Source organism: Muntiacus reevesi, chromosome 4 (genome assembly GCF_963930625.1).
Source record: "Muntiacus reevesi chromosome 4, mMunRee1.1, whole genome shotgun sequence".
NCBI lineage: Eukaryota > Metazoa > Chordata > Mammalia > Artiodactyla > Cervidae > Muntiacus > Muntiacus reevesi.
In genome coordinates, this window is record NC_089252.1 from 97,227,221 (window position 1) to 97,249,886 (window position 22,666).

Below are 22,666 nucleotides of genomic sequence, written 5' to 3' on the forward strand. Positions count from 1 at the left end.
TGGATCCAAGGTGTTCACTTCTGTCCACAGAACATTTTGTTCAGGAAGCATTTCAAATTGTAGAGTGGGCTGAGGTTGGTAGTGACTTATCAGTATTACCTCTCATAGCGTTCCATTTTTCCTTTGACTTCAGGGAACACCAGCATGGGAGAAATGGCTTTTTACAGTATGGGCTGGTGATGGCGTGTAGACAGAGAGCTCTTGGTTCATCTTCAGAGGATAACCCCATCAAATTATCAGATGCTAGATTCATGTGATTCAAGTCATTTGGCTTCTACACTTCAGAGTAGAGGGGCCTGCCTTGGACAGAAGCACTAGCCATGGTAGTAAATGCTTACATGCTTTGAACATGACGTGTGCCAGGCACAGTGCTAAGTGAATGACGTGCATTTTCTCATCCGATCCTCACAGTCCCCTATGTAGTAGATATGATGATTATCCCATTTAACAGATGAGGTAAGTTGAGTAATGTGCCAGCTGAGTCTTGCACAGCTGATAAAACTCCACCTTAGATCTACTGCTTAATTATCACCAGAATGTTATTCCCCATAGAAGCTAAGAAACCCATAGATGAAGGTAATTAGTGACTCTTCCCAGAACCATCGACTATCTGTGATCATTCCTAAGGGAAAGAGTCATCTATTTCTCACATCTTACCAGCAAAAGTATGTTATGATTTACCCACCAGCTAATTAGTTTTGCAGTAAAACCAAAGGAGTAGACATTCAGAATCTCCCCACTTCCTTTATGCTTTCTGAACAATCTTTAGTTTTATGCTGCTCCATTCAACTCATGTTTATGGAGCACCTACTATGTGCTAGGCACTGGGAGCTTAGCAATGAATGAGAGGAACAATGTCTCTTATTGTATATTCCTATGAGGGAGACATTCTTAACAAGTAATTTACAAGCATAGCGATTATTCAGAGAGTAGCTGATACAATTGGACTATAGCCCAAAGGGACCCAGTCTCATCTGGGAGGCCATAGAGGGAAGGCGTTTGAGCGGAGGTTTAATAGATAAATAAAATCTCACCTGGTAAAGAAGAAAACAAAGAATCTCCAAAGTACAAGGACTTGGAGAAGAAAAAAGTGAAAGTGAAGTCGCTCAGTTGTGGCTTTGACCATGGACTATAGCCTATCAGGTTCCTCCATCCATGGAATCTTCCAGGCAAGAGTACTGGAGTGGGTTGCCATTTCCTTCTCCAGGGTGTCTTCTCAACCAAGGGATCGAACCCCGGTTTCCCGCATTTCTGGAAGACATTTTACTGTCTGAGCCACCAAGGAAGCCCCGAAGGTCTATTGCATTCTGAAACTGTCAGTTCATTGTGACTCAGGGTAGGGCCAGAGCAAAAGGGGGAAAATGACAGGGGTGGAGTTGGATGGAGTTAAGGATCTAGTCTAGAGCCCGTGGTTATGGGATTTAAGGGTTTGCATGGAGACTTTATGGAAATTGATTCAGTTGGAGAAGTTAAGAGAGGTCATAGAGAGACCAGCTACTTGCACAAGCTAGTGTTGGGTTTGTGGTCTTCTCATTTTGAAGCTTCAAGCCACTAGGGAAGAGCAAGACTTAGGTTGTCTAATGTGTTTTGTTCACACGGACCAAACAAAAACAGCTTGCCCCGAAATGCTCAAGAAGTGTAAAATACTGATCTGCCATGTCTTCCATGGACTTCTTTCATCAGCTGCTCCCTAGTGCTTCAGAACCTGACATCCACTTTGGGGTCTGTGACAGATAATTTTGTCACCTAGTAGGACATCATCCTCATTCCAGTTCATGCCTTGAAAACACATGACAATTAATATACCTGCTGTCCAAGGCAATCCTTCAGAAGAAATAAAGTAAGCATCCAAAGTTAACCATTTCCCTTAATATTCTTTAGTAAACATATAAGTATTCAGAGTGAACATAACACAGACACAGAATTTTCTTTAGAGTGTGAGGTGCTGAACTGCAGGGTCATAGAAATGTCAGCTATGAAAGAAATACCTAACAAATTTGTGCATGGCTTCAAACAGAAAATAATTGTTCTGAAATTAAAAGATAGAGATTCTGACCAGACCTCTGAGTCACATGCAGCGGGAAGCTAATCCCCAGAAAGGTAGAGGAAGAGAAGTGATTGTGAAGCCCAGACTTACAGAAATGTGAGAAAGTCATTGAATATTTTTGAGTCTTTCTTCATCTGTAAAGTGGTGATGCTAATGCCTACCTCAGAGACTTGGGGGAACAATTAGGTACAAAGTGAGCATTGGCCTTGTATGATACCTGGCACGTTATGGGGGTTCCATAAACAACCATTCTTAACCTTCCTTCAACCTTGAATATTCACTGGAAGGACTGATGCTGAAGCTCAAATACTTTGACTACCTGATGCAAAGAGCCCAGTCATTGGAAAAGACTCTGATTCTGGGAAAGATTGAGGGCAGGAGGAAAAGAGGGTGACAGCATGAGATGGTTGGATGGCATCACCAATTCAATGGACATGTGTTTGAGCAAACTCTAGGAGATAGTGATGGACAGGGAAGCCTCGTGTGCTGCAATCCATGGGGTTGCAAAGAGTTAGGCATGACTTAGCAAGTAAAGAACTAAGGAGCCTCTTGATGAAAGTGAAAGAGGAGAGTAAAAAGTTGGCTTAAAACTCAACATTCAGAAAACTAAGATCATGGCATCCAGTCCCATCACTTCATGGCAAATAGATGGGGAAATAATGGAAACAGTGAGAGACTTTATTTTGGGGGGCCCCAAAATCACTGCAGATGGTGACTTCAGTCATGAAATTAAAAGATGCTTGCTCCTTGGAAGAAAAGTTGTGACCAACCTAAACAGCATATTAAAAAGCAGAGACATTACTTTGCCAACAAAGGTCCGTCTAGTCAAAGCTATGGTTTTTCCAGTGATCATGTATGGGTGTAAAAGTTGGACTATAAAGAAAGCTGAGCACCAAAGAATTGATGCTTTTGAGCTGTGGTGTTGGAGAAGACTCTTGAGAGACCCTTGGACTGCAGGGAGATCCAACCAGTCCATCCTAAAGGAAATCAGTCCCGAATACTCATTGGAAGGACTGATGCTGAAACTGAAACTCCAATACTTTGGCCACCTGATGTGAAGAACTGACTCAACGAAAAGACCCTGATGCTGGGAAAGATTGAGGGCAGGAGGAGAAGGGGACAACGAGGAGGAGATGGTTGGATGGCATCACTGACTCGATGGACATGAGTTTGAGTAAATTCTGGGAGTTGGCGATGGACGGGGAAGCCTGGAGTGCTGCAGTCCATGGGGTCGCAAAGGATTGAACACAACTGAGTGACTGAACTGACTGAGCAAGTAAGCAACAACAGCCTTCCTTCAGCTTAAACCTGTGGCAAGGTTGAAATGACCCTGATGCTTTTAACCAGCAGTTTTCTCACTGGTTCAGTCCTTAGCATAGCATCTTTTCTCCTAAGCAACCCAAACTATTACCTGTAACAGAATCAACCAAAACTGTCTTATAAGTTCCTATAACTTCCATTTCAGCATATTTCCATATCTGGAAATTAGATTCCTCAAAGATATTTTCCATTAACTTTATTATACTTTTAGCATTTCTCACTTTAATTCTTCAGAAACTTTTCATTCATACACAATCTCTAGAATACCTCTCTATTAATCAATAGTTCCTTTACCAGAGTTGAATCTCCCATTCACCAAGCATATGTTAAATTGGGCCACGTTTATTTCAACATACACCAAGCCATACTTGCTTGTCTAGTTCTGCCCTTTACAATCTTGAACAAATTAATTAACTTCTTGTCCTAATTTACTGACCTATACAATAGGAATAATAATAAGACCTAGATTACATGATATTTTTAGAAATAAATGAGAAAAAATGCTATATATCTGCAATGGGATAAGCTTTCAAAGAGTCACAAAGAGTTGGACATGATTGAGCGACTTCACTCAAGCATTCAATACTTGTTTTAATACTGTTATGTTTGTGGTTGTTATTGTGGTTATATCACTGAATCCTGAGTATTACAGTCAGTTACTTACTCAGCCACCATGTTTTAAATGATGGCTCTATGCAAATTATTGAGCTAGAGTTGTAGACTAGGGAAGACTTTTTTTTTTAAAGGCTTTATTTCTGTTAACTGAAAGTTACAATCTAGATTACATACAAAGGAAGGACCTGAGATGTTCTGGTCCATTATTTCCAGTGATGTGCTCAGCTCTTACCTGCTGTTAAGAGCAAATTCTTTGCAGTTCTTTTCATATTCACGTTTAGTGGTATCTTGTTGGTAGCTTGAGACTGACCAGAGTAAAAGTGCTTATACCACAGAAATTGGCAGATTCTACCAACCAAGGCTGCTGTTTCTGCTGCTTCTTCCCTTTCCTCCTCTTCCTCCTCCTTCTTTTTGACAGCCTTTCCTAGCGTATCACTGAGTGTTTACCAAATGTAGGGGGCAGTCTACATGTTATGTGAAAAGGTATCAGATGTGGCAAAAACTCAGTATTGAATAACACCAGTCAAATTGTGAGAAGGTTCTTTCTTTTTTAATCGTATTTCCCTCCATATCCTTCTAGCAAGGAGAAAGTTTCCTTTGAGTGTTTGCCTCTCATACTTCTCCAAATTTTCAGATCTTCATGCCCAACAAAAAGAGAGACAGAGAGATTGAGCAGCCTCAGACACAGCACCCTTAGCAGGCAACCCTGTCTACCTAGAAAGTAATCACTTCATCATATGCATGTTGTATTTATTTTTGTGCTTACCTTCTCTTCTTGAGAGTGATACTGAGTTTCCATTTATGGCAGTGATACCTGGTTTCTTTTTAGAATTACGTATTTAAAAAGTGAAACAATTTAAAGGAGAATATTAAGTAAATAAGTAAATATAGTACATACAGATGGCCCATGGGCAATAGCCCCAATCAGGAAGATGGTATTGATGCCAAAAGTTTGGTAAGTTGTGCTGCATTCTTGCCACCCCATTTTGCAGTTGTTTACACTGAGACCAGAGAAGGAAAATGACTTGAGCAAGTCATTTTGACATAGAACCCACCAGACCTCCTGTCTTATCAGTGTGTTTGTTTTCCCTGATCTTTACCTGAGATGCAGTGGAGGGGGTGGGGGGAGAAAAAATGCTTCTCTCTGAAGCAGACCTAGCCTGGCTCTAAGAGGTTACTTCTGGCAGCAGTAGTGTAAGCAATGTATACCGTTGAGTTCAAGGTGAGGCAGCTGCAGGGATCGGGGAAGGCAGCAGGGGTGACACGTGGTCCCCTCCTGTAGAAACATTACTCTTCAGTACAGGCTACCTTGGCTCAGCACCAGGGCCATATGGAAGCAAGGACATGAGTGAGGCACCGCCCCTGACCTCTTCCAGCTTACATTCAGTTGGTGCTGAGAGATGTTTACAAGATAAAATCCGAAAATGCCAGAAGTGGGCAAGGACCCCCTACTTTTTTATTATCATTGTTCTTTATCTTTTGGCTGTGTTGGGTCTTCGTCGCGGCATGCAGCCTCCGAGCTTCTTGCAGTGGGTTCTTTTGTTGCAGAGCACAGGCGCTAGGGCAGGCGGGCTCCGTGGTTGTGGTGCATGGGTTTAGCTGTCTTGGGGCAGGTGGAATCTTAGTTCCCCAACCAGGGGCTGAACCTGCGTCTCCTGCATTGGAAGGCAGACTTTTAACCCCTGGACCACCAGGGAAGTCCCAATATAATCAAATAAAAATAAGCCTTTATTCCTTCATGGAGAGTTTACAGAATTAAAGCTTTCCAGTCTGCATTTCCACGTTTCCCCTGAAGTGAGAGGATGTCATGTAGATAGCTCATGGAAGAGCAGCTCAGCACCCTTGAGAGGGCACAAACCCTGGAGCCCAGCGGACCCACACTCACACACCTACTCCATGATACTACCAACTTTGGGTCCTTTAGAAAGTTACTAAACCTCTCTGAACCTCAGTTTCCTCATCTCTAAAGGGGAATAACCATCACACCTCCCAGTCTGAGGGTTAATTACCAATAAATCGCTTAGCTTCATGCCAGGGAAATAATAAGCTTGTGATCATTGTTGAGTCTCAGCAGCATGAGGAGAAAGAGTGGTTTTGGAGGAGCCCTTGAGCCTTGCAGAAATCCTCCCTGGGAAGTAGTGGTTGGGACAGAAATGAGGGAGAGTGGAAAGAAAAACAGGTCTCCTTCCATCAGGCATCTGTTCAGAAGCCCCAGGGGGGAAGAGAGATGAGAACATACACTTCCTGGACCCAGTCTCGGAGCACAGTACCCTGAGCAACAGGAGACGCGAACAATTCTCCTCGTTAATGAGGCTGCGGTGCCTAATCAGCGCATGGAACAGAATGCTTTTGCTTAATAGAGATCATTTCCCTGCCTCTTGCCCAACTCCCCAGCAGTGCCAGCAGCTCTTTGTTTGATGAAAGGTGGGGACTTAGAGTAGTGTGGTGGGATGGGCTGAAGGAAGTATTATTACCCTCATTACTATGATAATAGTTTAATCATGATCAATATTTATGAACATGCACAGAAGCTGTGCAATCAACCAGCAGCCCTGCAACTGATGTTCTTGCCTAAGGAGACTTTCCAGGGAAGCCTGGGCTCTCTCCCACCTTCCCCCAGTCCCTCTGAAGCTCTGCAGTGGGTCCTCAGAGGTTATTTCAGAACATCCATGATGGTTCCATCAGTTGTTACATAGGAAGTCTTGTTGTGACCATAGGTGAAGAGCATCATAATATTACCTCCTTGGACTTCTCAGGTGGCACTGGTAGTAAAGAACCTGCCTGTTATTGCAGGAGACATAAGAGACAGGGGTTTGATCCCTGGGTCAAGAAGATCCCTGGAGGAGGGCATGGCAACCCACTCCAGTATTCCTGCCTGGAGAGTCCCATGGACAGAGGAGCCTGGAGGGTTACAGTCCAGAGGGTCTCAAAGAATTGGACAGAACTGAAGCACCTGAGCACTGACCCTCTTTGCTTTTCAAAGTAGATCCATAAGCTATGATCTGGATTTTAGCCTCAAACTTAGGTAAGTTGTTTAGTGAACAAAAGTAAGGCAGGGTAGGGGGCAGCATAATGTAGTAGTGAATCCTTTGAAGCCAGATCCATTTTCGTTCAAATCCTAGCTTTGCCTTATGTTAGCTGTATTCCCTGGGGAAAGCAGCTTAACCTCTCTGAGTGATAGTTCCTTCACTTGTAAAATGAGAAGACATGTTATGAAAAGAATTGGCTAGATACTATAAATTAGACATCCATATTTTTATGTACAACTTCACATCAAGTGACTTCCCTGGTAGCTCAGTCGGTAAAAAATCTGCCTGCAGTGTAGGAGACCCGGGTTTGATCCCTGGGTGGGGAAGATCCCCTGGAGAAGGAAATGGCAAACCACTCCAGAATCCTTGCCTGGAAAATCCCATAGACAAAGGAGCCTGGTGGGCTGCAGTCCATGGGGTCGCAAAGAGTCAGGCATGACTGAGCGACTAACACTTTCCCTTTCACTTTATAACAAGTGTTCTTTCTGTGTTGTCTGTGAAAAGACAATTGCTTTCCCAAAATTCATAGAGCCAGTCATTGAAAAAACAATAGTGAGAGTCTGAATTTAGAATCCAATACTCTCTTTCTCCTATCTGAGGGGGAAAAAAAAAGTTTAAGTTCCACTTATAGGCGATTTAGAGAAATTTTATTTGAAAACATTTTGATGCTTGACTCTTGTCTTTGAAATGTGAATCACATTTTGAAAGCCAGTGATTATCTTGCTGAGCAGCGGCCTTCTGATGACCTACCCATAAAGAATTTTTGACGTCACAGTTCCCACATCTGGTAAAAACAGCACTTCTAAAATCCTGCCTTCCTGAAAAGGAAAGTGGAGGAAGATGGCCTCACACTGAATGTGCATCTGCGCAGCACGCACACGGTGCTGACACGGGCGTAGCAACTTCCCAGTTGGCCAGAAACAACCTTGATCTTCAGCAAGCATCGAAAACACTTCAGCCCCTCTGGTGGCAGAGCTCTGGGACTCCGTCATGCTGTCTGCAATTCCGGATCCACTTCAGGGTTGTGTTTTTCTCCAGCGCTCAGAAAGGATTGGAAGGGGCTTTCACTGTAATTGTCACTTGGCCCCAAGCAAGAGCCACCGAGGTTTGCTCAACTGCTCACCCGCACACACAGTCCCAGTACATCCACCCACTGGCACATTCTGTCTCCCCCAAGCCATCAGTCCCTCGCTTGGCACTTACAATCCATTCCTCTTCCCAAGATGCACGTAGAGCATCCAGATTATGTATTGAGGGGGGTTTTTGCTAGGTTTTGCTGCTCAGAAACATGATTTCAGTCAAGCAAAAACCTTGAAGAAGTTACCCTGGAGAAGATACAGTCTTCCTGCAAATGCTAGAATGCTGAAAATTCTATTGCTGGTTTTGTTCTTTTTGTAATAATTTCTTATGAAAGAAATATACATACATATTTGAAATGTGAAATAGTACAGAAACACAGTAATAATTTTTTAAAAGCAACAGTTCTCAGTCCCATTTCTTTCCACTCTCAATCCCTCATTCCACAAGGGACCCTTTTAAACAAGTTGGCTTTTCTCTTCCTAGGTCTAAGTGCTGTTCTTAAATTGCTATTTCTGGTTTATCGATCATAGAGATGATTTTTTTCCCTGCTATAGTAGGTAGAGCGTTACTCACTTTACCCTATCTGTTTCTTCTCCCAGCTCCCTTCTATTACAGGTGCATCTATATTACCAGCACTCTCTCAGAATCTTGATCACTTTACATAATTCCCATCCACCTTAAGTTCTTGTTTCACCGACAGGATGAGGCTCTTGACACCCATGGCTTCTTCCTTCCCCTTGCTTCTTCTTCCAGCTGATCTTGTGTTCTGATAGGAGAATTGAATGTTGCACCTCTTCATTCTTATCACAGAAAAATGTAAAACCTATATGTATGAATGTCTCTTGAATCTAGACCAGAAGTGTCCAGTAGAACTTTATTCAATGACAGAGCTATTCTGTACCTTAATTGTCTGATATGATAGCCACCTGTACTTGAAATGTGGCTAGTTCAACTAAAAAGTTGGATTTTTAGTTGCATTTCTTTTTCATTTATCTAAATTTAAATAGCCAGTTGTACCTGTGTGATAGTGCAGGGCCAGACCAAACTCAATATACAGGTTTGACAACTTAGAACAACCTGATTTTCCGACAGAAATGATATGAAGAGCTAACATATAGTTCTTACTGTGAACCAGGAGCTATTCTGGAAACTTACTTAATAACCCATCTACTCCGTGAAAAGCTCTATTATTCCCATTTTATAGATGAGGAAAGTGAGGCACAGAAAAGTGAAGTAAATTGTCTAATAAGTGGTAGATCTAGAATTTGGCCTCGTGTCATCTAGCCCCAGAGTCTGTGCTCTCAACTGCTTTTCTACACTGCCTCTAAGCCCTGTTAGAAATGCCCACATCCTTTTTCACATAGTTCCAATCTGCTGATTAATGATGCAGTCATGTTTCTCGCATGTTATTGGCCTAAGCAGTGCTTATCACAGGGGCTTATGTGCATGTATAGCCCATTGCATTTCTGCCACACAAAAGAGAGCGTGAGAACTAGAGACTGAGCAAACAGCAGGGCACATGGAGGGACTCAAGGCAAATCAGCTGATTTCCCTAATGGAATAGAAAGGCTGTTCCATCGGCCTGCACTTCCAACAGTAGTAACAGTAGCAAGTACTGAGCACTTGCTGTGTCCTTTATTATGCCCCGTGTGTGTATCATCTTAGTTAAACCTCATGACAGCCCAGAGAGGTACAGATGACGTTCTCTCAAAGGTACTGGGAATATTAATGAGGTGGTTCATAAAAAACACTGAAAACAGTGCCTGGCACAGAGTGGCCAGGCAGCGCACACTGCCTGTTGTAATCTTGCTGTCTCCCTGCCGGTCCTGCCTGCTGGGCCCTGCTGCATTATCTGGTACCTGTGCAAAGGGTCTTTATTTATCTCTGTTGTTTTTTTCCCTTTCCCTGTTACTGTAGTTTTTCCCGGAGCCTCATTTCCAGAGCTCTTGTTAATATTAAAATATTATTAACCTTTTGTGTTCCTGCTAGAGTATTTGTGAACTTTTCAAGGTGTGGGATGGAGAAGGAAATGGCAGTCCACTCCAGTATTCTTGCCTGGAGAATCCCAGGGCTGGCGGAGCCTGGTGGGCTGCCGTCTGTGGGGTCGCACAGAATCGGACACGACTGAAACGACTTAGCAGCAGCAGCGAGATGTGAGAAGTGTTCCCTGTTTCACATCCTTCCTAGCAGCTGCCTCATACACCATCTAAGAGTTGCATTTCTGTAAGAAATCCGGAGAAGGCTCTGAGCTCTGTTCCCTATTTTCATAGATAAGGACAGGAGGCCAACAGGCTGGACAAGTAGACAGGCAACTAGTTAATGGTCATACTGAGATGAGAAGTGTGCAATTTATGATTTTTTCCCCACCCTCATCCCAGTGGCTTCCACTTAAGCAAGTTCTAGTCCAGAGGTCAGAAAATTTCTCCTGGAAAGAGCCAGATAGTAAATATTTTTTACTTTATAAGTCGCATCGTTTCTGTCACAGCAACGCATGCTCTGCCTTGTAGCATGAAAGTAGCTATCAACAAGATGTAAATGAATGGGTATGGCTATGTTCCAGTGAAACTTTATTGATGAACACTGAAATGCCAATTTCTTGTCATTGTCTCATGTCAGGAAATATGATTCTTCTTTTAATTTTCTTTCATTTAAAAATGTGAAAACCATTCTTAGCTTGTGAACCCCACAAAAACAGGCAACAGACTAGATTTGACCCACAGGCAAGAGTTTGCCAACCTTTTTGCTAGCCTGTAAACTACGGCTCATAATTCACTTGGTACAGTCAGCTCCCAGCTAACTACATGTGAGTTAGACACTAGTAACAATATTAGCTAATATTTCTTAAGCTCTTACTGTGTACAAGGTATTGCATTATTCCAGAGAGCACTGGAAGCTTCTCTCCTGGGTACAGAATAAAGAGTACCATGCTCAGAAAGTCATTCTTTCAATACTTTTTAAATCTTTTATTTTATATTGGAATATAGTTTACAATTCTGTGTTTGTTTGAGGTATACAACAAAGTGCTTTAGTTATACATACACAAATATCTATTCTTTTTCAAGTTCTTCTCCATATAGGTGATTACAGAGTGTTGAGTAGAGTCCCCTGTCTTTGTTGATTATTTTTTATTGCGCCTCTACTATATACCAGGCAGTGTAGATAGTGAGGAGAAAAAAAGAAATTCTTATTCCTCATGGAGCCTACAATCTAGACATGAAGGTAGTGATAAATGATAAAATTCAACTAATAAAGATAAAATCATTTTATAGATGGTAGTGGCACGAAGTACGATACTGAGATGCTGAACTGCCTCAACTCTCAAAAAAAAAAAAAAAGTCAGATTTCTAAGATCTTCTTGGTAGGGAAATGGAAAAAGAGGCAATATAGCACCATGATCCTTGCAGAAGATATTTCACAAGCCAAGCATTGAAGTAGATATTGCTGGGCCCTTGAAAGAACAGTGTGGTCAGCGTTTTTTAGGCAAAGGCAGAGAAATCAGCTCAGAGCTCTTGTGAAGTCAAACAGGCACGGGTGGAGTCAGCTCGTGCAGAGAATAAATCGTTGGCTTGGTTGGTTTTTGTCTTTTTTTTTTTTTAAGGGACCACAGGGAGAAAAAGAGCTCAGGCAGTCGCTAATGCAGTGGTATCTGTTCTGACTTCTTTTTTCTTCCATCTTTGCATCCTACCCACCAGATTTCTGTTTGCAAAAAGGGCCTAATCCACTTTTTTTTTCTTGTCTGTGCATTGATTTAATAGTATCAAACCCTGAGGTCCTCGTGGTCTGCACCTGGGTTGCTTTTTCCCCTAATGAAGCAGGAGAAGTGGTTTAAGCCCCTGCCGTGCTCCCTGTCAGAGCCACACAATGATTAACTCAGGTCCCCTTATTAGGACTGGGCAGAAGAAAATCCCTTAGTCATCAGCATTGTGAAAATCCCAGAATGGTGAGTGTTCAATGAAAAGATTACCTTTGGGCACCTGAAAAATAATGGGGGAGCTCAATAGAGTAACCATTAAGCCTGTCTACACACGCTAAGTCAGGTGGAGGGTCTAGGTAATTAGCTGGGACATTCAAAGCCAGAGAAACCATTTTGGACCTTCTGCCCTGAGTCGGCACAGATTATTATTCAAATCTCTCAAATATTTTTTGAGGAAAAGCCATTTTAGGTTGTGTCTACATACTATGAGAAACAAGACTTAAATATGACTGGTTAATAAAAGTGGTTTGATAGATTTTTTTAAAACTGGATTATAGGCAGCTTGGGGGATGTGAAGTTCAAAGCTGTAACTTACTACCTGTGTGACTTTAAGCCAAATTGCTTCCTTTCTCTCAGCCTCAGTTTTGTCAGCTGTAAAATGGGACTGTTAATAGGACTGTTTTTCAAAGGTTGTTGTGAGGATTAAATATAACAAGTGCAGTCTTCCTAACTCAGCACCTGGCAAGTAGGAAGCACTCAAGAAATGTTTCTTATAGTTATGAGTCGTAGCGGGGGACATGGCTCATTCTGGGTGTTTGGAGAGATTGTGCGTTTAGACACCATCCAGGGAAGGGGACATGAGTCAAGGAACCGTGGCCTCCATCCCTATCCCCTAATGCAGTGCCTGGGACCTGAGAATCGTTCTTTCCTGAAGACCTGTGAAAATATGATCAGCTGGTCTTCCCACCTTCACCCTTGGTCTCCATCAACTTCTCCTAGTTTGTGTGTCTCTTTTGAACCCAGAACTGGCTCTGTCTGGTCAAGAGGTGAGGGTGGGGTGTTTATGGATACTGCTTGAGAGGAGGCACGCATTCTTTGTCCCACCAAAGGGGATGGTGGGAAAGTAGGGAGGCTCAGGTAATGAAGTCTGGCTGAAGTCACAGTTCTTGCCGCTCCTTTTGAGGGCAGTTGGGCCCTATAGAGAAAGGATGGTGTCTGGGAAAACCCCTCTCCCTCAGCCTTTTCTCCTGTGCCACAGGGCACTTAGCTTTGTACCAGAGGGTGGTAGGGATATGTGATTGGATGTACAGAGCACCCTGACTTGGGGAATTGCCCTCTCACTCGTGCCCTGGCTTGGGCAACCTGAGGAAGGGAGTAGAAGGGAACACTGCCTCAGTGTTCTAGAGAAGAGTCCACTGCGTATGGTGTTCATGGAATTGACAGGACATTTGCCAGACTGAGAACCAGCTAAGATACCTGCTGAAAACCTGGGGAGATTCCAGCATCCTTTTTATGGTGAGAAATTGCCCATGGACTAGACATAAGCAGTGAAACTGTTCCCATGGCCACTGGGATGTGGCGCTGGTACTTGATCTACATCAGTTATCCAACATTGCAGTAAGAAGAGGTACATGTAGTAGCTTTTACCACATCCGCAGCTCTGATCTTCACCCTGAGCTGAAATACCTCTTCCAATCCCCTCCGTATTCCTTTGAGGAACATTATAATTGTCCCATTTGCAGAGTAGGCTCAGAAGTTAATTAACTTGGTCAAAGTCACCTGGTGTGCACTCAGATTTTGTGACCCTTGACAATGATTTGAAATCCCTATTGAGTTGGGAGGATCTATGCTTCCTCTCTACTTAAGAGTATAGCTGGCCAATCCTTTGGATACTAAAAAAAAAAAAAAAAAAGGCACATAAAGGTTGACGTTAAGCAAGAAACGGATCTGTAGGGGCCACAGTTCAGATCCTGGTTCTGTTATATGCACTCTGCTACATCGCGACATGTGTACTGAAAAACAAACAAATGAAAAAACAGAACTAATGATAGCTTTCTTTCTTTTTTAAAAAATTTACTTCTTTATTCATTTTTGGCCGTGCTAGGTCTTGCTTGCTGCACACGGGCTTCCTCTAGTTGTAGCGGACGGGGGCTACTCTCCAGTTGCGGTGCACAGGTTTCTCCTCGCGGTGGCCTCCCTTGTTGCAGAGCATGGCCTCTCGGGCACCCAGGCTTCAGTAGTTGCAGCACACGGGCCCAGCAGTTGTGCCTCTGGGTCTCTAGAGCCCAGGCTCAGTAGGCCCACAACATGTGAGATCCTCCTGGACCAGGGATCGAACCCACGTCCCCTGCATTGCAATGTGGATTGCTAACCACTGGACCACCAGGGAAGTCCCAGAAGAAGCTTTCTGTCTCTTAAGATGAGCAACAGACAATGGGAAGCAGTCTTAGGGCTAATCTCTCGCATGAGAAAAGGATCACAGAGCATCCTGCATACCTCATGCTTGAGCTCCTTCAGCAAGGTGTCCTTGGTCACCAGAGATGGCCAGTGCCTGGCTGGACCAAGATAGCTGTTTGCACCTTCTTTTAGAGTCACATTGTATTCCTCATCCTTCTTGATTGTATGCTCGAGAATTACCATGATCAAGCTCAACCCTTCTACATTGAAGGTCCTGGCTGAACTACATGAAGGTTTTCACTTCCTTTGCCATTACCCTTCCATGTAGAAGACATTTCCAGACTGCCCTGGGTCTTCAACATCTTCCTTCAAGTTCAGTGGCCAGAACCAAAAATGATACAGCACATCTTTCTAGATAATAATAGGACCACAACTTACTCTGAGCTGTTTTTTATTATGGGATGGGAGAAAGGTTAATAAGGTTAAGTGCAAGTCAGCAGTTATCAAATTTTTAAAAAGACCCGTGAACTGAGTGCTGGTGCATGTAGCAGAGGGGATGATTTTCATCCTGATGCAGTTTCCCTTATCTTCCCAATCTGATCTGAAAGGAATAGGCTCTGACTGGTGTCCTTTTCTGGGTTAAAACTGCATGTTGGTGGGAAGAGTGGGTGTGTTGAAAGGTTGATAATTTCAGCTGTAGCAAAACTCTTACCAACTGCCAAGCACTCACTCAACAGACCGAAGGAGGCAATTTGTAGCTGAGAAGAATTATTTTGTCAGCAATTGCCTGCCCTGACCACTGAAACTTACCTTCCTCACACTTTCTACCAGTGGTGAGAAGATCGGGTGTTCAAAAGGAAAAGTTAAGGCTCAGGAGCCCCACATGTTAGTTGGGGTTCTCTGCCTTCTGGCCCAGGTCATGATCAAATAAATTTTTAAATTCAGTGGGTTTTAATGTTCTCAGTAGTCAATAGATAGGATTAATAGCCCTCCCCGCTTTTGCAGGTTGGCTTAAAAAAGAAACAATACATGAAAAAATGTTTTGCAAAGTGAAAACATCATAGAAATGTTATATGTTAATGTACATACAGGAGACTTGAAAGGAGTCGCCCTTTTGCTCAAACTAAATTCTAGAACAGGAATAAAGAGGAGATAGTTCGGGTTGAGAATCATTTAGCAAAATGTTAATTATGCAAAATCTAGAAAGCTTTCCTCATACTCCCCTTAACAGCCCAGAGTGACTTCACCCCCCATGCCTAGCAAGCGTCCAGCTTTGGGCTTTCCGACTGACTGCTTCAGTGACTTCTCGATCTTGTCTGCTTATCCCTTAAGCATCCTGAAGCCAGCACTGGTTACTAGCTTCTTCTCCTTCCTTCTGCAGATTTTCCCTGTGTGCCCTTTCTAAGCCAGGTACCAAATGAGTCACAGGAGACAGCCATGGGCAAGACATGACATTGTGTGGGAGGCAGACATTGCCGAGAAATGACTGAATTGCAGTTGCAATCAGAACTTGCAAAGAAAAAAAAATGTAGGGTTCTCAGAGAATCTGTAACAGGAGACTCTGGGAATCATCTAGTCTGTTGGTGGTGATTTCAGGAGATAGAATGCATTGCCCTCTCAATAATTTACTAATCAGTGTGTATTCCACCCTCTAAAGTTTACAAAACACTTTCTCATACATTTTGTCACTTGATCAGGTAGGTTGTCAATCATACAAAGTACACAATGCTTTCACCCTGTTCTAGAAATTGAGTAACCTAGGCGAAGGGACTCAAAGTGATGATCTGAAGGTCAACTCTTAATATTAACAGTCCTGTAACTTACAGAACTTTTGACTCCAAATCCTGAACTCTTTCCACTCTGCCCATTGGCTCACTGATTTCTCCTTTATTTTGTTGTTTAAGTTTGTAATTGTGGTAAAAGTGACATAATATAAAACCTACTATTTTAGCCATAGTTAATGGTATACTTCAGTGACACTAAATACATTCACATTGTTGTACAACTCTCACCATTATCCATCTCCTAAAATTGTCACCTTCCTAAACTGAAACTCTTTCCTCATTAAACACCAAGTCCTCGTCTCCCACCCCACCCTACCCCCAGCCCTTGACATCTACGAGTGTACTTTCTGATCATGGATTTGACTATTCTAGGTATCTCGTGTAAGTGGAATCAGACAATATTTGTCTGCGCCTCATGTAGATTGGAATGCATTTTTAAGGTTAACTTTATACGTACTCTAAGAGTTGACATGTTAAGAAGTGGCTTTGAGAAAAGAGCAACAGGGACAAATACTCCCCTGGATATTTTCCTGGGAGACATGTGCGTAAATGTGGTGATTCCAATACTGGGGTGCGGCGGGAGGGGAGGGTGCTAAAATCCTACTTGGCTTGCAGCCAAAAAATCCAAACATGAAACAAAAGCAATATTGTAAAAAATTTGATGAGGACTTTAAAAATGGTCCACATCAAAATAATAATAATAATAAATAATTTTTTTTAAAGGGGAGGGAGGAAAATGCAAAACTCCCACGCTAGGTCCAGTGTATCAGTAAAATTTTGCTGTCTTTCTCTTTTTCTCTCCCTCCCTCTCTCTCACTCTTTTTTCCCTCCAAAGCAGTGGGTCTCTTGCAGAAAAAAATAGCAAACATATTTTATTTTTTTAGTACCTTTCTTGTGTTTCCTGGTCAGCTCCGTCTGCCAGCATATTGTTTTAACTCTGATGGTGATACAGCATCGAGCTGTGAACAATTAAACATAAACACCAGCCTCACTTCCATCCTCTTCTTTCCTCCTTAGGTGAAGGCAGCTTCCAAATATGTGGATGTACCTGTGAGTATTTGAAAACTGTTTTTGTTGGGGGGGGGGGGGGTTGGCTTTCATGAGAATTTTGATAGTGCTTTTTTCATTAGTTGCCACTAAATTGTGTAGTCCTGACTTGAATCACCAGAAGAAAGGAAGGCAAGAATATTTCCTGGTAAAACTGTTTTGAAATGAGAAGAGGGTATGGTTTCTTTGAGCAGGAAAAAGAGATTGTATTTGAGGGTGAACCCGATTAACTTTCGTTTCCATTTCCATTGGTTTCTCTGGTATATTTCATTCTGTTATCATCCGGCTCCCCTCCCCTCCTATGTGCACACCTTGGGAGTAGGGCGTTGAGCTAGAAATTTGCACAAGCATGCCAGCATTTTTTAAAAACAAATAAATTCGGAATTTGTTCATTTTGGGGTCAATTCTGCAATTGTTTTAAAGAAACCTTACAAAACTGCTTATAATTAGTCCAGACCTCATTAATGAAGAGAGCTCTCCAAGTTCACAGATAAAGCACTCAAAGTTGCCCAAAATTTACATTTAAATTGAGGTTAAGTACTACACATGAATGCTAGAGTGTGGGATTACCTGTGATAAATCAGGATACATTTATAGACTGACTTGGGCCTACTTATTAGCAAAATAAAATTGGAGAGATTTAAATATATTCCAATAAAGGGGAAAAGAAAATGATTCTGTTTCTCCATTTCTAACAAAAGAGGTGTGAGTCTATTATAAAATATTAAATTTAAAGAGCTTATCTCAACAGCCACCAAGGGCCTTGTACTGAGTGTTTCTCATTCTGAACGTGGTTAAGTACCCTCCTTGTTCAAATACTTATTTGTTAAAATTTGTTTTTTTCTAAAAGGATTTATATTAACATTTAAATTCATTTCCCCAGGAAGCTCAGTGTGTAATGGTTTATTGGCTTATTTCTCAAAGGATGGCAAAATGGAAAATTGGAGGGAGTTTAGCATTAGCATATATTTTGTTTGTTTAATGAAAGAATGTACAATCAATAATTATGCTTTGAATTTATATAATACTTCTCATCGGGGGAACCCCGACTCCTTCATGTAGATAGTCCTCATAATGGAAAAGAGAAAAAGCTCACATACCTGGAACTAGGAGAGAAGTAATTTATTTTTGCAAGCCCCAGAGTAGAAACTTTCAGTTCACGGGAAGCAAACTACTCAAGTTTTCTGAGTCTGTTTCTCCATCCTTAAAATAGGAATAAAAACCCACGTCACAGTTTCACTGTGTGGATTACATGGCACATACATGGGACACTCTACACTGTACCTGGCACTCTCTAGATATTTCTGTAGCAGGAGCAGGGTGGGGTGGGGGGAGATATTTCTGCTCTATTGCACGAGGGAGGAGGTGGGATGAATTGTGGACATCCACCCTGGCTTAGCCGGGGCTTCGGCAGTCATAGAAAGGGAGCTTCTAGTCCCCAACCCAAGGATCTGGTAACTGAAGTCTGTTTTCTGTTACACCTCAAAGCAAAGGGAAGATCTCACCAATGAGACTTAAACAGGTGACCAGTGGGCAGGACCTAAATGTTGGGGGGAAGAAATTGATCTGGCAATTTGTTCTGTCAACTGAAATTATTGGGCAAGTCAAATTACTGGAGGCAGAGGTCAAAAAAAGTCAAGTTTTGGTAATGTCATTTGGCTCGACCCACTTCCTGTGAGCCAGGCTCGGATTTATTGTCAAAATGAGGACAAAGTGGATTCTACGTCGACACGAGAAGGAATAAAAATGAATTAGCCAAGTTTCCTCCCCCTAAGGAGACAGAGAAAATGATGCAGTATGTCCCCAAATGTGGTACATTTCCCACCAACAATGTACAATCTCATAGTAACAAAAACTGCACCCAAGCCTTATAAACAACCTCTGTGTGCGAGGCGTTGTTCGAAGCACTTTACGTTTAACCTTCACAACTGTCTCCCTTCAAGATAAGGAAATGGTGGCCCTGCAAGGCTGGCTTGCTGAGGATCCCACGGTTCATAAGAGGCACAGCTGAGCTGTAATGTTCTTAAACACTACATCGTCTGCCTGATATGATTTCCTTTGGTGCATAGACAAACATCTCTTTTTGGAAAACTGAGAAATTATTTTAATGGATATTAGGGAAAATACGATCAGCATGTCAAATGTGCTCTTTCACCATGATTTCACCCATTAGTATGCCTTGGGACAAAGCTCAACTTTAAAATTAAGTTCCTTAGAGTATTTTTGCAGCAAATCCCTGGTGGCTCAGACAATAATATTATAGCAAATGTTTTAATAAATAATTTTCCAGAAAACGTTAGTACAGGATACACATGGACTATAAATACATTGTTCACCCAGAGTAAATGATAGTTTACTTCTCAATAATCATTTACTTCTCGAAAGAGCCCTCGGAGGGGAGTAGTAGGACCATCGTGTTTCACAGCGAGGAAACTGAGGCGCAGGGAGGTTCAGTGGCTGCCGTGGCCACCGGACGAGTTGATGGCTGCACGAACATTCACGTGCTAGCCGTTGATACATGGAGCCACTGGAACCGGCTCCCAAGACTCAATAGTGTGTGTTTGCTTCCAGCTCTGTCTTCACTGAGGGCACATTGGTAGCTCAAACTCAGCCTCGGGGCGAGTATTTACACACCGAAACTGTCAAGCACTACACTTCAGGGTTGGTGGGTTTTGTTTGATTGTTTTTCTCTTGAAGAGCCAGTCTACCAGCTCACCAGCAAATATCACCTATTAAATCAGTAGTCCCCAAGCCAGAATGTGCAGAGGTGATAGTTGGCAAGGTTTTTTGGTTTGTTTCGGTTGTTTTTGCTGTTTTAATAGAGATTCCCGGCCCCTTGCCTCTGGAGATTCTGACTCAGCCATTCTGGGGTGAAGCCTGGAGATCTCTAAGAAGCTGTCCACTAGATTCTGGTACTTTGCACAACTTTGGGATCCATTGGGCTAAATCAGTGATTCTTGACCTTCGTTGTATACTGGCAACATAGGGAGTTTTTTACAAGCATCACTATGAAGTTGCTTGGCAGCTTAAAGCGGAATCTCTGGGTGTGGGGTGTAGGCATTACTATCTTTCAAAGTTTCCCATATCCTTCTCATTTACAGCCAGGTTTAGGAGCTCTTGGATAAAATCATCTTTTAAGTTGTTTCTAGCTCTGGTGAGTTGACCTCTGTTGCCCCGTGAGGTTTTTGGCACACGGTTTATTGGTTTAGTTTCTTGTGGGGACTAGTATTTCGTTACCGCAGAGGTTTGTCTCTTAATTATCTCCACTAAGAGAGAGAAGCACTGTTACCAGTCATTCAAAACATTGCGTGATCCCCAAAGCACATCTCTTTGTCTTAGGTGGAGTATTCGACCCTTCAATACAGAGCAGATTTGCATTCCTAATTAGGGCTTGCTTTAGGATGCTGGAAATTTGAATTCGTTTCCCTCAAGCTCAGAAATATCCTGGGAGGAACATGCCATGATTAAAATGTCCTTTTTCTTCCAAGCCAAGTGGCTTCTTCAAATTATGTCTTCCACACATGGATTAAAGCTAACTATATGGGGATTTATATAGTCATTATTTGTTTAATTATTTTCTAAAATCTACATCTCATGCTATCAGTCTGTCCAAGGCACATTTAAAATAAACAATGTAATTGTGAAATATTAAAAACCATCCCCTAAAGTTTTTCCCATTGTTACTAGATAGCATGTGGTTTAAAGTGAAATGACAGTCACTCAGTTGTGTCCGACTCTTTCCAACACCATGGACTGTAGTCCATGGAATTCTCCAGGCCAGAACACTGGAGTGGGTGGCCTTTCCCTTCTCCAGGGGATCTTCCCAACCCAGGGATCAAACCCAGGTCTCCCGCATTGCAGGCTGATTCTTTACCAGCTGAGCCACAAGGGAAGCTTCATTTATCTAATAGCATCAGTTGTTTAACCAAAAATGTTTTTCACCTATATCTACAAGTTAGCTATTTGGTCAGTGAACAGTTACAAGTTTAACCAATTTGGTTGAAAACCTGCTTAGAATGCATTGCACAACCTTCTCTACCTTTTTAAATGGGAACTGACAGTACTTGAACCTTTTCCCTGTAACCAAGGATCCCCAGTGGCCATTTAGTGACCTGCTTCCGCAAGGACTTCCCAAGACGTAGCCCTTCACAGCCCCAAACCTCAGTGTATGCTGAGTCTACATGTCTGATGCTCCAGTTTGGCAACCTTCTCCCACAAGCTGAGGCTATCAGGAAAGGTGATAACTTTTGTCAGCACCTCTGTTTCAAATAAGTCCCCTCATCACCCTTTCTGGTCCACCAAAGGATGGAAAACAGACCTGTCAGAACTGAACAAAAAGCTGGTCAAAAACATGGGGACCAGAGGACTTTGAGAAAACACATTTTCATGCAGATTTGGTCTTTTTTTTTTTTTTTTTTTTTTACATTGGTTTCTCTGAAGCAACTTTTTCCTTCTTGGTTCCAAAGTAGATCCCAGAGGTAGGTAAGGTTATGAAGTGATATAATCTTTGGGGGTTGCGGGGGTGAGAATCACAGTGGCTCATGTTTGAATAGCGATTTATGGTCTTTGAGGCAGTTTAACTTCCATTATTTTAGCTGATGATCATAGCAATCCTTCAAGGTAAGTAGGGGAGCTATTATTAATCCCATTTTACAGATGGTTAAAACCAAAGCCCAGAGGAGTTGAAATGATTTTCAAAAGCTCCATCGTGTGGGGATCAAATAAAAATCCATGTAGTGTGACTGAGTAGTTTAACTAAGGAGGTGGGACAGAGGCTTATTCATTCATGATTTTGTTCATTTGGAAAATATTTAGTGGGCACATACTATGTGCCATCATTTCTGTGCTGAGGATACAAAAAAAAAATAGATCAGATAAGGTCCCTGTATTCATGGAGCTTATGTGCTAAGTGGGAGAAGACAAAAAGCAAATAAATATATTATACAGTGTCAGATGTTGGTGAGTGCTATGAAGAAAAGTAAAAGCTCAGTCAAAAACTCAGTTTTTTAACTACCTGGGTGAGCTGAACTGCACTAATATTTATTTTCAAAGTTTTTAAAGCATAAATGAAATGCCCCTTTAAGGACAGCAATTTAGTGAAAAGAGAAGGAGGGGTGAAAATAACCGTTATTGTAGATCGCTGTTGTGGTTACAAATAGGTCTGCTGAATTTGGCTTTGAATCTTAGCTCTAAGATGGCTGCCTGCATCCAGGAAACGTCTGCCACTCTTATCACCAGGGAAGAAATGGAAACAATAAGTTTCTCAAGTGCCCCAGGTAGGGGTCCCCATCACCACTGAGGACGCCCTGTGATGTGCGGCTGCCAAAGGGAGCGGAGGAGAGAGTTGCCAGCTTAGAACTGATAGCTATCACTTGCATCTCATTGGAGAACCTCTATGGTTTCATATCATAAAACTGCAACAATTATAGGACCATCACACAACCTGCTCAATCCATTGGCTGAAAATTGCTTGAAAGTGTAGCAGTTGACTACTGTGGCTTTGAGTTGTCCTCATTGTTTTTCAAATTAATACCTTGTCATTGTTTCAGCAGGTGTTAAGAAATGTTACTAGCATCCCAGGGGCCAGGCTTTGGCCCTTTGCTTGATAATTGTTTGCTTTGTATCAGGAAAAAAAAAAAAAATACAGTCCTAC

General features: G+C 42.3%; 1 protein-coding gene across 16 annotated transcripts in view; it reads left to right on the plus strand.

The window, feature by feature from the left end:
* The window catches only part of CADPS (calcium dependent secretion activator), a 465,663-nt gene that overhangs the window by 403,627 nt on the left and 39,370 nt on the right, over nucleotides 1-22,666 (plus strand). For all 16 annotated transcript variants that reach the window (XM_065935296.1, XM_065935295.1, XM_065935299.1 and 13 more), the window contains one exon: nucleotides 16,984-17,016. In XM_065935296.1, the coding sequence (XP_065791368.1) occupies nucleotides 16,984-17,016 (33 nt within the window). The remainder of the gene's footprint in view (nucleotides 1-16,983; nucleotides 17,017-22,666) is intronic.